The sequence below is a fragment of the Canis lupus genome, chromosome 13, assembly GCF_048164855.1.
Source record: "Canis lupus baileyi chromosome 13, mCanLup2.hap1, whole genome shotgun sequence".
Taxonomy (NCBI): domain Eukaryota; kingdom Metazoa; phylum Chordata; class Mammalia; order Carnivora; family Canidae; genus Canis; species Canis lupus.
This window is the reverse complement of record NC_132850.1, coordinates 11001985-11020748: the sequence shown is the minus strand read 5'-3', so window position 1 is coordinate 11020748 and position 18764 is coordinate 11001985. Positions and strand designations below refer to the sequence as shown.

At 37.4% G+C, this 18764-nt stretch overlaps 2 protein-coding genes across 7 annotated transcripts in view; one reads left to right on the top strand and one right to left on the bottom strand.

The window, feature by feature from the left end:
• Nucleotides 1–18764, bottom strand: part of EPS15 (epidermal growth factor receptor pathway substrate 15) — a 141190-nt gene that overhangs the window by 118243 nt on the left and 4183 nt on the right. The gene's annotated exons all lie outside the window — the stretch shown is intronic.
• On the top strand, nt 6149–6632 carry LOC140602534 (elongin-C). Its single transcript, XM_072772146.1, has one exon. The coding sequence runs from the start codon at nt 6250–6252 to the stop codon at nt 6586–6588; it is 339 nt and encodes a 112-aa protein (XP_072628247.1). The 5' UTR covers nt 6149–6249; the 3' UTR covers nt 6589–6632.

Here is an 18764-nt window from a genome sequence, read left to right as displayed (position 1 = left end):
ATAATATAACATACATTAAATCCTTATTGAGTATTTCCTATACATTACAAATGAGGAAAATGAGACATTAATAAACTGAGTGACTCAGAGTCATATACCTATTTAAGTGTTGGAACCAGCATTCAAATCCAAGAAGTCTGATTGTAAGACTTTTTGTTCTTAATCATTTGTTTGCTTCAATCATCAGTGTTGTTATTTTCTCCATTATCTTACTAGCTTTTAACATCTATGTTGTTAGTTTCATCATTCTTACCAGCATCCTTCATATGCGGTGTATCATTTGAGCTTCCATAACACTCAGAGAAGTATTACCATGTTCCAATTCTAAGGCACCTTTAGTCATAAGGGCCACCTATTAACACAACTTAATATGAAAATAATTTTTTAAATCTTTTTTATTTTTTAAAGATTTTATCTATTTCTTCATGAGAGACACAGAGAGAGAAGCAGAGACACAGGCAGAGGGAGAAGCAAGCTCCATGCAGGGAGCCCAATGCGAGACTTGATCCCGGAACTCCAGGATCACGACCTGAGCCAAAGACAGCCGCTCAACCACTTGAGCCACCCAGGTGTCCCTAAAATCTTTTTTATTGGGCAGCCTGGGTGGCTCAGCAGTTTAGCGCCACTTTCAGCCCAGGGCATGATCCTGGTTCCCAGGATCGAGTCCCATGTCAGGCTCCCTGCATGGAGCCTGCTTCTCCCTCTGCCTGTGTCTCTGCCTCTCTCTCTCTCTGTCTCTCATGAATAAATAAAGTCTTTAAAAAAAACTTTATTATTAACCCCAAATTACATATATTTATCTGCTTTTATTTCTCTAGTATCACAATCAAACATTAAGTCAAAGCAATGTTTTCTACTTTTCATTGTACAAGTCTTCTTTCTGCCCCCCTGGTTAAATTTATTTCAAAGTATTTTACTCTTTTGATGCTACTACAAATGATATTCTTTTTTTTTTCTTAAAGATTTATTTATCTGAGAGAGAGAGAGAGCATTCATGTGCACATGTGAGAAGCAGAGGGAAAGGGAAAGAATCTCAGGCATTCTCCCCACAGAGCTGAGAGCCAGACTCTGGGTTCAACCTCAGGGTCCATGAGATCAGGACCTGAGCTGAAACCGAGAATCAGCCTCTCAAATGACGGAGAAGCACTCCCAAAACTGCTTTCTTTTTTTTTTTTTTTAAAGATTTTATTTATTTATTCATGATAGTTACACAGAGAGAGACAGAGAGGCAGAGACACAGGCAGAGGGAGAAGCAGGCTCCACGCACCGGGAGCCCGACGTGGGATTCCATCCCAGAGCCTCCAGGATCGCGCCCCGGGCCAAAGGCAGGCGCCAAACTGCTGCGCCACCCAGGGATCCCCCAAAACTGCTTTCTTAATTTCCTTTGCAAATTGTTCATTGCTAGTAAAAATTGCAAACTTTTTTTTGTGTTGATTCTGTATCCTGCAACTTTGCCAAATTTGTTTATTAGCTCTACCATTGGTTTTATGGAATCTTTAGGATTTTCTACATTTAAAGTCATGTCAAACTGTATGAAGCCTCCTCATAAAGTTAAAAAACAGAACTACTATATGATCCATTAATCCCACTTCTCAGTGTTTATCCAAAAGAACTGAAATCAGGTTCTCAAAGAGAAATGCACCCCTATGTTCACAGCAGCATGATTCACAATAGCCAAGAACTAGAGAGATACACTTAACTGTGTATCAACAAATGGATAAAGAAAATGTGGTACACATATGATTTCACTCATATGTGGAATTTAAAGAACAAAACAAACCAGCAAAGAAAAAAGACACAGAGACACAGAGACAAAACAAGAAACAGACTCTTAACTACAGAAAACAAACGGGTGGTTACCAGAGGAGAGGTGGGTGGGGGGGTGGGTAAAATAGGTGAAAGGGATTAAGAGTACAATTATGATGAGCACTGAGAAAGTACAGAATTGTTAAATCACTATATTGTACACCTGAAAGTAATATAACACTGTATGTTAACAAAACTGAAATTAAAATTTCAAAACTTAGGGCTCCCTGGGTGGCGCAGCGGTTTGGCGCCTGCCTTTGGCCCAGGGCGTGATCCTGGAGACCCGGGATCGAATCCCACATCGGGCTCCCGGTGCATGGAGCCTGCTTCTCCCTCTGCCTGTGTCTCTGAGCCTCTCTCTCTCTCTCTGTGACTATCATAAATAAATAAAAATTTTAAAAAAATTTTTTTAAATTATAAAAAAAATTTTCAAAACTTAATTTAAAAATAAAGAAAATGTGGTACACATAGAATATTGTTCAGCCATAAAAAAGAAGGAAATCCTGTGCATACTACAACATGAATGAAACTTGAAGACATTCTAAGGGAAATTAAGTCAGTTACAGAAGGACAATACTGCATGATTCCACTTATAATAGGTATCTAAAATAATGAAACTCATAGAGGCAAAAAGAAGCAAAGTTGTTGTCACAGACTGGAGGAAGAGGAAAATGGGGAGTTGCTATACAATGGGAAGAGTTTCAGTAATACAACATGAAAAGGTTCCAGAGATCTGCTGCACACCATTGTGGTTACAGTTAACAATACTGTACTGTTCATTTAAAATTTTATTAAGGGGGTATATCTCATGCTATGTATTACTTATCAGAATAAATTTTTAAAATATCAGGTCATCAACAGAGACAAGTTTATTTTCCTTTCCAAATTGGATACCTTTATTTCTTTATTTCCTTTTTTTTTTTTTTTGCCTAATTTTTCTACCAAGAATTTCCAATACTATGTTGAATAGAGATGGTAAAAGCAGACATGTTCATCTTGCTCCCCATCTTAAAAAAAAGCTTTTAGACTTTCAACACTTGGTATGATGCTAGCTGTGGGTTTTTATATATGGCTTTTATCACATTGAGGAAGTTCCCTTCTATTGCTCATTTATTGAGTATTTTCATCATGAAAGGGTGTTGAATTCTGTCAAATGCTTTTTTCTGCATTGAGATGATCATGTGGGGTTTTTTCCCCTTTGTTCTATTAATGTGGTACATTACATTGATTGATTTTCATATGATAAACATCCTTGCATTTCACTGTCTTTTCCTGGGAATAAAATCTGCAAGCCAGGAAATAAAAAGCATCCTTTTTCAGCCAAATGACTGAAACTTTGGAAAAATACTGTCAACTTACCTATACTATAATGTGAAAAGATCTGTTGCCTTTCAATCCTTAGTTTAGTAAAATACTAGCAGAGTGTTATAGTCAGCCACACACATTTCACCAATTTGTCATTTGGCCTACTTAGCACACCCCTCTCTTAAAATGCAAGCATTGCTCGGGGGCTGTCTGCTGATCACTCATGCAGCCTCTACAGAGAATTACCTATACCAGAAACCGTAACTGCTTAACCTCAATCAGGAAAGTACTAGGAATAAGAATTTCTACTGGAATTGCAGGCAGGGATAATTTTGGCACATGAGTATAGAGATAATATCCATCCAGTCTCAATTTCAAGTGTTTTATATAATTACTAGACCATTCATTTCAATTTCTAGTTGAGGAAATACAGTAACTGGCTGGAGCACTTACACGAACAGTTGAGTGGAGAAGATATTGCTTTACGGAAAGCAGCTAGGAAGGCTGAAGATAGCTAAAATGACCTATTATGCTTAAAACTCCCAGTTCAGGATCCATTGAAATATTATACAAATATGCCTTACACTATGTAGTCTGTGTGATTCAGTAGAAGACAATGCATTAACATACTAATATCAGTCATTTCCTATTTACACAACTGCTGATCTATTAATGTGTCATTGTACTAGGCACTCCCGATAGAGAGATGAACAAATAGGACAACTTCTTTGCTCTCCTGTCATTTAGCCTTAAGAGAAAAAAAAAGAGAAAGCAAAATTATAACACAATGGCTAAATACAAAAATGTATTTAATGTGCTAAGCTGACTGCCAGACAAATAGAAAGTATTCAAATAAACTGTATTACTAATGTTATTACCAGGCAGAAACAAAGTACACAGAGAGGGCAGCCCTGGTGGCCCAGCGGTTAGGCCCAGCGGTTTAGCGTTGCCTTCAGCCCGGGGTGTGATCCTGGAGACCCGGGAACAAGTCCCACATCGGGCTCCCTGCATGGAGCCTGCTTCTCCCTCTGCCTGTGTCTCTGTCTCTGTCTCTCTGTGTGTGTGTGTGTGTGTGTGTCTGTCATGAATAAATAAAATCTTTAAAAAAACAAAAACAAAGTACAGAGAGAAACATACTGAAGAAATACAAAGTCCAAAATTCATTCATTTAGACATCTATTGTACATCCATATGCCTAGATACTGGGAACACTAAGAAACCACAGTCCCGGACGTTGGAAACTTAAGTCTAGAGGGGAAAAACAGACAACAATCCATTGTGATAAGTGCAACATGAGGGAGTAAACACAGTTGCTATGGAATCAGAGATAACTAAGGGAAGCAGAAGAGGAAAAGTCATGTCTGAATTATTTTTTAACAAATAGAAAAAGCTGAGGAAGTCATTTACAAGTGACACCTAAATTAAATCTTAAAGGAACTAGTCAAGCAACTGTGAAGAGCACTCCTACCTCTATAAAGTAGGCACTCATTCATATCTTACACATAAAGAACCTGAAACACAAGGGGATTAAATGACTTGCCCAAATTCACATAGCTGATATAAATGGCAACACTACAATTCCAAGCCATGCAGTACAATGCCAGAGCTCACTCTTTTAACTACTTGCCCAAAAGCATAGAAAACTGACAACCTCCCTGGGTTGTTTCTACATATGTATAAAAAAAAAGAAAGAAAGAAAAAGAAAAATACCTAGCATAAACAGTGTTTGTGAATACTACATGCTTCATAGACTTAAAACCCTATGTTACTCATTAGTAGCATTAGTTTTTTCAAAATATGAACTACACTTATCACGCAAAAGGTTAATAAGTAAATCCCCCACCCTCAAGTTTCTGATTCTGATTCAAAGTAGGACTAGATAAGGTCTAAGACTTCCCATTTCTAAGTTCTCAGGTGATATTGATATACAAGTTCTCTCTTAAGAAACCCTGAGCTAGGGCAGCCCTGGTGGCTCAGCGGTTTAGTGCCTGCCTTTGGCCCAGGGCCTGATCCTGGAGACCGGGGATCAAGTCCCACGTTGGGCTCCCTGCATGGAGCCTGCTTCTCCCTCTGCCTGTGTCTCTGCCTCTCTCTTTCTGTGTGTGTCTCTCATGCATAAATAAATAAAATCTTTAAAAAAAAAGAAAAAGAAACCCTGAGCTACATTATCAAAGTGTGACCTAAACCCCTCTCAGGAGGACGCCTGGGTGGCTCAGTGGTTGAGCACCTGCCTTTGGCTCAGGGCATGGTCCCAGAATCCCAGGATCGAGTCCCACATCAAGCTCCCTGCACAGAGCCTGCTTCTCCCTCTGCTTTTCTCTCTTGTGTCTCTCATGAAGAAATGGATAAAATCTTTTTAAAAAATAAAATAAACCCCTCTCAAGACACACCTGGGTGGCTCAGTTGGTTAAATGTCTGCCTTCATTTCAGGTCATGATCTCAGGGTCTTGGGATTGAGCCCCACATCGGGTTCCTTGCTCAGCAGGGAGTCTGCTTCTCCCTCTCTCTCTCAAATAAATACAATCTTTAAAAATAAATAAATAAATAAACCCCTTTCAAACAACACTAGGTTTCCTGAACAATCAATTGCTAAACTAGGCACCTTCAAGGTACTATTTATAAATGTGCCTGCTTTCCCCCAAAGATCAGGGACAAAAGAAGAATGTCCAGTCTCAATACTTCTATTCAACATTGTAGTGGAGGTCTTAACCAGGGAAATTTTTTTTTAAAAGATTTATTTATTCATTCATTCAGAGAGAGTGAAGAGAGAGGCAGAGACACAGGCAGAGGGAGAAGCAGGCTCCATGCAGGAAGCCCGACGTGGGACTCGATCCCGGGTCTCCAGGATCACACCCCAGGCTGCAGGCGGCGCTAAACCGCTGCGCCACAGGGGCTGCCCTTAACCAGGGAAATTAAACAAGAACAATATATAAAAGGCATGCATATTGGAAAGGAAGAGATAAAACTCTCTCTGTCACAGATGACATGATCATAGATGACATGATCTTATACAGTGCATAAAAATTCCTAAGGGGTGGCGGTGCGCGGGGAGCCGGCGCGGTGGCTGCGGTGGCTGCAGGGCTGACGAGAAACTACTAAAGTTCCTGTCGAAGTAAAGTAGAATTTCGTAAGAACATAATGGATGGAGAAGAGAAAACCTATGGTGGCTGTGAAGGCCCTGATGCCATGTATGTCAAATTGATATCTTCGGATGGTCATGAGTTCATTGTAAAAAGAGAACATGCACTAACATCCGGAACAATAAAAGCCATGTTGAGTGGCCCAGGTCAGTTTGCTGAGAACGAAACTAATGAAGTCAATTTTAGAGAGATCCCTTCACATGTGCTATCAAAAGTATGCATGTATTTTACCTACAAGGTTCGCTACACTAACAGCTCCACAGAGATTCCTGAATTCCCAATTGCACCTGAAATTGCACTGGAACTGCTGATGGCTGCGAACTTCCTAGATTGTTAAATAAAATAAATTATAATAAACTGTTAACTTTTTTCAGTATTTAATACCTGTAGTTCAGTTAGTAATTTTTTCATATATAGCATGTTGCCTGTGTGCAGTTGAACTTTAAAGTTCATTGCAAAGCAGATTATCTTCTGTTTTTTTGCATAGCAATCAGAGTTGAAATTTGTTTGCTACATCAACAAATTAAGGACATTTTCACAAATTGAGAAATAAACAAATATGCCAATTCGTAGGTGGTTTTGCCTTATCCTTTGGATGTGATTTTTTTAGATTAGGGGTGATACAGTAAGTACTGAAATTTAAGCAGAAATGAACATATTCTACAGGTAAATAATGGGGCTACATATTTTTGTGGTTTTAGTTTTTTTTAAAACCTATTCTGATCTTATAGCCGTTAGCATTACTAGAGTTATGCAAATGCATTATAAACATGTTTATAACTTAGCCAAAACATTGATTTTTATAACTGTCAAAGACATAAGAGTTGAAATTTCTTATGTGTTTTTTGATAAACTGCAGTATTGTTTAAGTGTAAAAAAAAAAAAAAAAAAAAAAATTCCTAAGGAATCCACTAAAAAAACTATTAGAATAAATGAGTTCAGTAAGGTTGTAGGATACAAGGTCAATACACAAAAATTAACTGAACTTTACACTTGCAACAAATATATAAATGAAATTAAGAAACCCATTCCATTCAAATAACTAAAGAATAAAATACTTAAGAATAAATTTAACAAATAAGTAAAAAACTTATACTCTAAAAACTACAAGACACCATTGAACAAAATTAAAGATCTATTTAATGGGGAAAAAAATCACGTTAATGAATTGGAAGACCTAACATTAAGATAACTATATTCTCGAAACTAATTTATAGACCCTATGAGAATTCCAAATGACTTCTTTGTAGAAAATGACAAGTCAGTTTTAAAATTCATATGGGATTACAAAGAACCCAGAGTAGCCAAGTATAATCCTGAAAAGAAAAAGCTAGAGGACTAACACTTCCCAATTTCATAACTTACTACAAGCAGACATAAGATAGTGTTTTACTAAACAAGGATAAATGTAAAGAGCAACACAAGAAAAAAAATTTTTTTTAAGATTTTATTTATTTATTCATGAGACACAGAGAGAGAGAGGCAGAGACACAGGCAGAGGGAGAAGCAGGCTCCATGCAGGGAGCCCCATGTGGAACTTGATCCCAGGATCATACCCTGGGCCGAAGGCAGATGCTCAACCACTGAGCCACCCAGGCGTCCCGCAACACAAGAAAATTAAGAATCCAGAAATAACCTCATGCATCTGGGGTCAAATGATTTTTTTGTTGTTGTTGTTAATTTTAGAGAGAGAGATTAGGTGCATGTGGGCGCGCAGGGCTGGGGGCCAGGCAGGGAGGGGAGGTGGAGGGGCAGAGGGAGAGGGAGAGAGAATCTTAAGCTGGCTTCATACCCAGGTGAAGCCCAACACTGGGCTGAGGCTAAATCACAGGACCCTGAGATCATGACCTGAGCCAAAATCAAGAGTTGGGATGCTTAACCAACTGAGCCACCCAGGTGCTCCTGGTCAAATGATTTTTGACAAGATCATTCAGTGTGGAAACAACAGTCTTTTTGACAAACAGTGCTGTGACAACTGGAGAATCAAACTGGAACATTACCTCACACCATGTGAAAACTAACTCAAAACGAATCAAAGACTTAAATGTAAAAGCTTAAATAATAAAACTCTTTGAACATAGGGATAAATCTTCATGACCCAATATTTGCCCAAAAAAACCCTCTTAGATAAAACACCAAAAGCACGAGTAAAAAAAGAAAAAAACTGGACTTCACCAAAATGTGAAAGTTTTACGTATCAAAGGACACTATCAAGAGAGTGGAAACACGGGATCCCTGGGTGGCGCAGCGGTTTGGCGCCTGCCTTTGGCCCAGGGCGCGATCCTGGAGACCCGGGATCGAATCCCACGTCAGGCTCCCGGTGCATGGAGCCTGCTTCTCCCTCTGCCTATGTCTCTGCCTCTCTCTCTCTCTCTCTCTCTGTATGACTATCATAAATAAAAAAAAAAAAAGAGAGTGGAAACACAACCCACAGAATGGGAGAAAATATTTGCAAGTCACAAATCTCACAAGTGACTTGTAACTAGATACATAACAAATTTTTGTAACTCAATAATAAAAAGACAACCCAACTGGAAAATGGGCAAAGGACATGAATGAATACTACTCCAAAGAAGATATACAAATGGCTAATAAGTACATGAAAAGATGCTAGAAAACATTTGTGATTAGGGAAATACAAATCAAAACCAAGAGATGCTACTTCACAGCCACCAGGATTCTGGCCACAGCTGGAATTGAACAGTTAACAATTACCAGAGAGGATGCGGCAAAGTCCTTATCCTCATACACAGCCAGTGGGAATGTAAAATGGTGTAGCTGCTTTGGAAAAGTCTGGCAATTTCTCAAACAATTAAACCTGAAATTACTATATGACCTGATAAATATTCACAGAAATAAAAACATACATCCACACAAAATCTTGTACATGAATGTTCAAAGCAGATTATTTACAACAGCCAAAAGGAGAAAACAACTCAAACGTCCTTCAACAGACAAAAAGATAAAGAAAATGTGGTATAGGGGGATCCCTGGGTGGCTCAGAGGTTTGGCACCTCCCTTCGGCTCGGGGTGTGATCCTGGAGTCCCGGGATCGAGTCCCACATCGGGCTCCCTGTGTGGAACCCGCCTCTCCCTCTGCCTCTCTCTCTCTCTCTCTCATGAATGAATAAATAAAATCTTTAAAAAAAAAAAAAAAGAAAATGTGGTATAAACATTATATGAAATATTGTTCTGCCATAAAAATGAATGAAGTAGGGCAGCCCCGGTGGCACAGCAGTTTAGCACCGCCTGCAGCCCGGGGTGTGATCCTAGAGACCTGGGATCCACTCTCACGTCGGGCTCCCTGCACGGAACTTGCTTCTCCCTCTGCCTGTGACTCTGCCTCTCTCTCGGTCTGAATAAATAAATAAAATCTTAAAAAAAAAAAAAATTGAAAATGAATGAAGTAGGGGTGCCTAAGTGGCTCAGTTGGTTAAGTGTCTGCCTTTGGCTCAGGTCATAACCCCAGAGTCCTGGGATTGAGCTTCACGTTGGGCTCCCTGCTCAATGGGGAGTCTGCTTCTCCCTCTCCCTGTCCCACTCCCCTTCCCCATTGCTCATTTTCTCTTTCAAATAAATAAAATCTTTAAAAAAAATTAATGAAGTACTGGTATTTGCTACAACTTGGATAAACCTCAGAAATACTATGTTAAGTGAAAAACTAGTTAGAAGAGTCCACATGGTACATGATTCCATTCATACAAAATCCAGACTAGGAAAATCTAATTGAGATGGAAAACAGATTAGTGGTTGTTTAGGACTGGGGAAAGAATGGCAGAGAAGAGGATGATACCTAAAGCATACGAGGTTTCTTTCTGAGGTGATTAAACGCTCCAAAACTGACTGTGGTGATGGTTGCACACATCTATAAATAGATTAAAAATCAATGAATTGTACATTTTTTTAAATGGGTAAATTGTATGATATACAGACTATATGTCACTAAGTTAGTTTAAAAGAGTAAATTTAAAAATTTTTTTAAAAATTATGTAGGAATCTAAAAGCTTTTTAACAATTCTTAAATATTTTATAAATTCAGTACCTCTAGTGCTTTTTAATAGTGCTTGATAGTTCATAATTCTAAATGCAAATATACATCAAAAATACCATTAATTTTCACATATGAAATATTTTTAAACTAGCACTAGAAATAAATTCAGTAAATTTACAATTTCAAAGTATGCTTTTCCTTCTACCTAGCCTCATGATGAAAAACTATAACTGTTACCTAAACAATAATCAATTTTTTTTAAGATTTTATTTATTTATTAGAGAGAGAGAGGCAGAGACACAGGCAGAGGGAGAAGCAAGCTCCATGCAGGGAGGGGGATCTCTGGGTGGCTCAGCAGTTTAGCACCTGCCTTCGGCCTAGGGTGTGATCCTGGAGTCCCGGGATTGAGTCCCACATCAAGCTCCCTGCATGGGGCCTGCTTCTCCCTCTGCCTGTGTCTCTGCTTCTCTCTCTCTCTCTCTGTATCTCTCGTGAATAAATAAATAAAATCTTTAAAACACAAACAAACAAACTCCATGCAGGGAGCCCGACGTGGGACTCGATCCTGGGTCTCCAGGATCACGCCCTGGGCTGAAGGCGGCACTAAACCACTAAGCCACCGGGTCTGCCCAATAATCAATTTTTAAATATTTTTAATATTCATTAAACATATAAATAATGCCGATCATACACTTATTTTTAAAAATGAGTGTTTTAGGAAGTTTTCCTTATAAGAAGTGTATCTGTGGCACACATGTAAGGTTATAGGAAAATAATTCTTGTCCACCTTAATCTATGAATACTGATACTGGTAAAATTTCTGCACTAAAATAAGGAAGAGGGCAGCCTGGGTGGCTCAGCAGTTTAGTGCCGCCTTCAGTCCAGAGCCTGATCCTGGAGTCCCAGGATCGGGTCCTGCATCGGGCTCCCTGCGTGGAGCCTGCTTCTCCCTCTGCCTGCTTCTCCCTCTGCCTGTGTGTGTGTGTCTCTCTCTGTGTCTCTCATGAATAAATAAATAAAATCTTTTAAAAAATAAATAAATAAAATAAGGAAGAAATTTGTCACATAAAGCTGTGAGGGTATATAAAAGAAAAAAAAAACTGTCAAGCACAGAGACAAACCTGAACATCTCAAGTCTGGCTCAAAGTATAGTCAATACAGTCAAGTTTTTGAACTGTTTGTTCTAAAGTGCAAGATGATCCAGAATCCACCCCTAGGTCTTACAAGGCCCTGCATGAAAGTGTGCTAGAATAAAAAACATAAAACATGGAACAGAATGTAGAGAACAAGACTAAGAATGAAAGCATCCTAGCCTGCAAAGAAGGATGAAAACTATATGCAAACTGAAACCATCTGATCTTCCTCAAGCTACAACTTTTAATGCTAACTTCCCATGCTAAGCAAACTTTACAAACTATAAAGGTGGTTTGAAGCCAAATTAAATATATTCAATTTAATTCCTTCATAATAGTATTTTTAAGATTATTGTTCCTATCTGAGTAAAATACTGCTGTTATCTGCTTTGCCATTCAAGATCTTATAAACATAAATTAAGTAAAAATCACTCAAGTTTAACTTCAAAACTCAAAGGTATATATAGAAAAATAATTCAATTATGTAGTAAGTACCATCTATAACTCTGCAAAAAAGGATTTAGCAAATGGCACATCAAAGGTTATTAACAACAGCATTAATTATAATTGATACATAAATTGCCTATACATAGGGCTTAAGTAAACAATAAAACATCAGATTAATGAATATATTCTAAATACATTAAAAAGATGCTATGGAAATAACATAGAAAAACACTTATAATGTTAAGTTAAAGAAAACAATATAAAATTATATATACATATGTATATACTGTATGTGGTGTGTGGAGAGAGAGCAAGGTTACAACCACATTTTAAGAAACGTGTAAAGAAAAGAAGTAAGGGATGCCTGGGTGGCTCAGTGGTGAGCATCTGCCTTCAGCTCAGGGCGTGAAGTCCAGTGTTCTTCCCACTATATAAAATTTCTCTCAGTATCCCTGGGATAGAAAATTTGATACTTGGGGCACCCAGTGGCTCAGTGGTTGAGCATCTACCTTTGTTTGGCTCAAGTTGTGATCCCGGGGTCCTAGGATAGAGTCCCGCATCAGGCTCCCCAGAGTAAGCCAGCTTTTCCCTTTGCCTATGTCTCTGCCTCTTCCTCTCTCTCTGTGTCTCCCATAAATAAATAAACTCAAAAAAAAAAAAAAAAAAGAAAACTTGACACTCATAATTTTTTACATACTATTTTAGAGTAGGTCACAGATTCTTTGAAGCCTATCCCCGAAACTCCTCCCTAATGTCTCTGGGTTAAAAATTCTTGTTTTCTTATAGAGGGAAAAAAGCAGAGAATAAATCATTTAAAAATGGATGTTATTTCCCCCAATGTGGACCCTATACACCAAAATACAATTTGACTTGAGTCAAATGTTCCTATAGTTTTATGCTACCCTTTTAAGTACAACTTAAATGTCATCTATGCTATCAATCAACTCAAAAACTAAACTACTACAAAAAGTTCCATCAGAATCACAGGATACTTCACACCACCCCAGGGCCTTACTTCAGTCACCCTTTTTCAAGGTACCTCTCATCCCAGAAAGTCACTGTTACCTCCCTAAAAGACTAAAAGGAATTTCAGTGCATACATGAGTCTAAGCCTTGCTCTCCTCTTATGTCTAAGGCCTAACACAGCGATGACACACAGAAGGCATTCAGTAAATGGTTTCTTTTTTCTTTTTTTAAGATTTTATTTATTTATTCATGAGAGACACACAGAGAGAGAGAGGCAGAGACATAGGCAGAGGGGAAAGCAGGCTCCATACAGGAAGCCTAATGTGGGACTCGATCTCGGATCTCCAGGATCACACCTCAGGCTGCAGGCGGCGCTAAACCGCTGCGCCACCGGGGCTGCCCAGTAAATGGTTTCTGAAATAAGAGATCAACCAGCAATAACAGAAGCATCTTTGGTGCACAGAAGTTTCCAATTTTTCATATATGCCTACTGATATACATGTGCTATACCAAAAGAATACAAGATAAAATGAAGATATCAATAATCCTTGGTATCAATGATCTATGAAAATTCTAAGTACATTTCATAAAAATTAACAGCCCTATAAATAACCAAATCCAGTGATTGTAAACATTTGGCTAGTGCTGGCAGTTGTTCTTGTTATTTTTATTATTAGCTGCTACCATTTAAATTGATCTTGGGGCAGCCTGGGTGGCCCAGCGGTTTGCACCGCCTTCCACCCAAGGCCTGATCCTGGAGATCCGGGCTCGAGTCCCACGTCGGGCTCCCTGCATGGAGTATGCTTCTCCCTCTGCCTGTGTCTCTGCCTCTATGTCTCTCATGAATAAATAAAATCTTTTAATAAATAAATAGACGATTGATTGATCGATTGATCGATCGATAGATCTTAGACATTTATATCCACTATTTCACATAATCTTCACAACAAATCCTGCAAGTTAAGTTTATCCCCTATTTTATAAGCTTAAAAAAAAAAAAAAGAAAAACAGAGGCTAAGAAACTTGTTACACAATCAAATAAAGGATTTAAGACATTCTCACTGCAAAGCCCAAGATCTCCCATTATTTCACCCCAGCTCTCAGCAATGTTCATTTCTGGAGTGGTGTCAGATATCTTTAAGCCTAGTAGTTCTATGTTTTATTCAATAAAATAGTTTGTCTCTTAGGGAGTATTTTCTGATATGTGGTATCATGGTTAGCAATAAAATACTGAACAAACTCCAAGACGTCCAAGAGAATATTAGCTTGAACATAAATATTGTACACAAACCAAGACAAGCTTAGGTTTACATTAGTAATAAACTTCTAGGTTGCAAAATGTAATACTACCTTCTATCAAGTCTATAAAAACTCTCCACTATCTGGTATTATAATCACTTTCTAGAGATGTGGTGTAGGCAATGGTAAGTTTTTACATAAAAAGATGTTGCAGCCTAGAACATATGTTCAGTTAAGCAAGCATTAGTACCATAATTAGATCTGTCAGAGCTATTATTCTGCCCTCAAAAATACAAACACATTCATTCAATTGAATGAATCTATCTGTACCATAATAATAATTATTATGAATTGTTTACACTACCTGGCCCACAATTCTGGCTTTACTACCTAGCAGCAGCTTGACTTTGAACAAATTACTTCATCTCTGAGCTTAAATTTCTTTTTGAGAAACAAATAGGGATGATCAAGTTATAAGGACTACTGAAAACTTCCTCAGGTTGTAAAGATTATTAAAAACAGTGTCTGACACGTAAGTGCTCAATAAGTATTAATTATTGTTATCCCAATATTGACCTCTTCTCTCCCTCACATACACACATACATGTACCTCACTCTGAATAATTTGTTCCTTTTACATAACAATGAAGGAACATAATATCATGTGAATGTTCATTTTCATACTTGTCTGATTTATCGTCAATGACTGTTTACAGGAAACAGTATAGCGAATGTGTCTAAGAACAGATGTGCCTAGGTTCAAATCTCAAAAATCTGCCACTTACAACACAACCCTAAGTAAGTAATACAGAAGCTTAATTGCTACTTTATTAAAACTATGAAGATTAAGTGAAATGACATATGTAAATTACCTAAAAGTATCTACTGCTTATTGGAGTTTAAGAAACATCACTCCTCTTCTTTCACAATAGTGGTGTGTTTTCCTTCCCATATCTTTATATTAAAACTTAGCCCACTAAGAGAAACCATATACAGAATCAAATTCACAATTTCCAGTTTCTTACCATTTAAGTTTTTTAAGTTCAAAATCCATGCACAATTAGCCATTCATGGCTCATGGCAGGTTTAGGAATAAAAATATGAAGATAAGCTATCCTCCCATGCCTATCCCAGGAAAGCATCTACCTCAGTATCTCCTATATTCCTTCCTGGGTCACTAATTTCAAAGAGTATGTATATAAACCAATGATGCTCAACTGGGGGCAATTTTGTGCTCCAAGAAACATCTGGCAATATCTAGAGATATTTCTGATTATCCCAAATGAGAAAGTGTTACTAGCATATCATGGATAAGGGACCTGTAAAACATCCCGCAGGCACTGGACAGCTGCCCTACACCAAAGAATTACCTGGCCCAAAATGTCAACAGTGCCAAGGCTGAAAAACCATGATCTAAAAAATCCCAAGTATATAGAAGCTTTCTTCCAAAAAAGTATGGTCTTGCCCCATTGTTCTTGGCCAAATTTTTATTTTTATTGAGATAAAACAAGATATAAGCAGTCTGATTATTTCAGATGAGAGACTCTTGATACCATTTAATTCCCATTACAAAATACCCAAACTAAAGGGGCCTTGAGGAAATGAGGCTTACTTTTTTTTGTACATCTATACCATATAAAAAACAAGTTTTTAAAAGAGCTCCAACCTTTAATTTTTAATTGCACTGTCAAATCGTCAAAGCATTATTTATATCACAAAGTTAAGTTCCTTATATCTCACCTCTACCTTTTATACAAAATATCAAAAAGTTCACATTTATGTGACAGGAAAGTACAGTGCATAAGGCCAACTTTTAGCATCATTTTCTGTATCAAGTTGGCAATGAACAAAAGTTTGCAAATATACTGTACTGATGAAGCTATGGAGAAGGAAAAACACACTCAAATTGTTGCTAGTACAACCTTTCCAAATGCAAATTAGCAATATGTATCTAAAAATCCTTTGGCCCAAAAATTATACCTACCAAAAACTAAAGTACACACGCACACCTTTGCACAAAGGTGTGTAAAAGAATATTCACTGCAGCACTCTTAGTAGTAATAGCAAACAATTGGAAGCAACAGAAATGTCCATCATGAGGTGGCTAATTAAATAAATTACAGTATACTCTTATAAAGAAAGATCCTAAAGTTTTGAAAATAATGAGGGAGATCTGTATGTGCTAGTAGAGAATAATGTCTCAGATTAAGCTAAAAAAATAATAATAAGCCATAAAACAATATGCAGCTTACTCAAAAGAAAAATTATGCATATTTACATATAAATCACAGATTATTGCTGGAAATACACACAACAAAGTGGCAAGAATGACCATCTCTAGGAAGGAGACTCAGGGCCTAGAGAAGGAGATTTTCACTGATATTGTTTGAATTTTTTGTTTGTTTGAATTTTTTTTAACATGGGTTTACGCTTTTATTTACTGACTGTAAAACTTAAGTCGCAAATTCTGAGACTTAGTATTCTCTAATTTGAAATAAGAGTAATACCCTCGCTGGTTAGTTATTATGAAAATCAAATGAGAGCATAAAATGTTTCATAAATTATACAGCAGGGATCCCTGGGTGGTGCAGCGGTTTGGCGCCTGCCTTTGGCCCAGGGCACGATCCTGGAGACCGGGGATCGAATCCCACATCAGGCTCCCAGTGCATGGAGCCTGCTTCTCCCTCTGCCTATGTCTCTGCCTCTCTCTCTCTCTCTCTCTCTCTGTGACTATGATAAATAAATAAATAAAAATTAAAATAAATAAATAAATAAATAATACAGCAGCACAAAAACTTATAAATTAGTCCTCTGACAATTTTCCAAACCAATTATAACAATAGTTATTATCATTCTTCTGACCAATTTCTCCAAGTGTAAAAATGGGAATTTTTAAGATGAAATGTGAGTGTAAATGCAATCGTAGAACACAGATTTTCACTTTATATATAGTCATTAATTTCAATTTAACAGTAAATATTCAAAAAGAGTTCATATAGAAATGCTAAATCAGCAGATTCCAAAATAAATATGTGCTCACTATCAAAAAGAAAGTAAATAAAAAAAAAAAAAAAAAAAAGAAAGTAAATAAAGGGGATCCCTGGGTGGCTCAGCAGTTAAGCGCCTGCCTTTGGCCCAGGGCATGATCCTGGAGTCCCGGAATCCAGTCCCACATCGGGCTCCCGGCATGGAGCCTGCCTCTCCCTCCTCCTGTGTCTCTGCCTCTCTCTCTATGTCTATCATAAATAAATAAATCTTTAAAAAAAAAAAAAGAAGGTAAATAAAAACTATAACCATGCTATTACAAAAATCTTGATGCTTTTTTTTTCCTGCCAATCTTTTTTCTATGCATGCTCATAGATGCATGGTTAGATCATTCTTCTAAATAAAATGTCTCGGATAAAAAATAAATAAATAAATAAATAAATAAATAAATAAATAAATAAATAAATAAATAAATAAATAAATAAAAAAAAAAAAAATGTCTCGGGATCCCTGGGTGGTACAGCGGTCTGGCACCTGCCTTTGGCCCAAGGCGCCATCCTGGAGACCCGGGATCGAATCCCCACATCGGGCTTCTGGTGCATGGAGCCTGCTTCTCCCTCTGCCTATGTCTCTGCCTCTCTCTGTCTCTCTGTGTGACTATCATAAATAAATAAAAAATAAAAAAATAAAATGTCTCCACTTTGCTGTAATACAGCATTCAAATTACAATATTCTTCATATTATTATAAGCTCCCAATAAACATAATTTTTAATGAAGGCATAATATTTTATCTTGTTGATGAGAGTTTAACCACTTTAACATGAAATTCCAGCGTAGGAGTTTGCCTAATGAACTCTGCCTGGATTAACTTTTCATGTAGTTCTACAATTTCATTTCTCCAAGTAACCAGATTTTTCTCTTTCTCTCTTTCTCTCTTTTATTCTCTCTCTCACTCATTCTGTTTTCCTCTTCTGGTTTCCATAGTTCCAGTATCATTAAGTGCAAAACTCACAAAGTAAAGAATTGTGTAAGTATGTTTAATTCCTTGAAGAGCAAGTAAAACACCTTAGACCGAGTCCTTAAGTCAGACTATTAGTAAGAGAGGAGATAAAAACTATGGTTCATTACTAAATAAAGATGCTCAATCTTTTCCTACAACTTTTTAGTCCGTTACCATTCTATCCCCAAATACAGTGAAAACAAAGGAATACACTCTTAGGTTACTCCTGGGAGACTCTGTATTGGACAAATCCAACTGTTCCTAATTAATTTTAACTATGACAACTCCTCCCAAATGCTGAACATTCCAAGCCATTTTTGAAAACAGTTGGATATCACTCAAAGAAGGATGGATTTCCTGAGTATACTGGACTGTAATTGCAGGCACAAAAGAAAAATATTATGGTGTCCTTCTCATAGTAGAACTTAATAGTCATGTTAAATACACACACCCTGCTTCTGAGAACATGTAATTTTTATACTGTATCCTGATATTTATTGCCATATTGCTAAACCAGACCACTAAGATGACACATTTATTAACACACATCATGTATTCTTTGATACAACTGAAAATAAACACCACAAACTACAAAATTATGAGGGATTCTTTTTCTCCAATTTCCGAAGTTTCTGTAATACAGTTATATCACTCTTGCAATTAAAAAAGCATTAAAAGGAAAAGTATTCTTGGGGCTCCTGGGTGGCTCAATCAGTCAAGCATCTGCCTTCAGCTCAGGTCAGGATCTCAA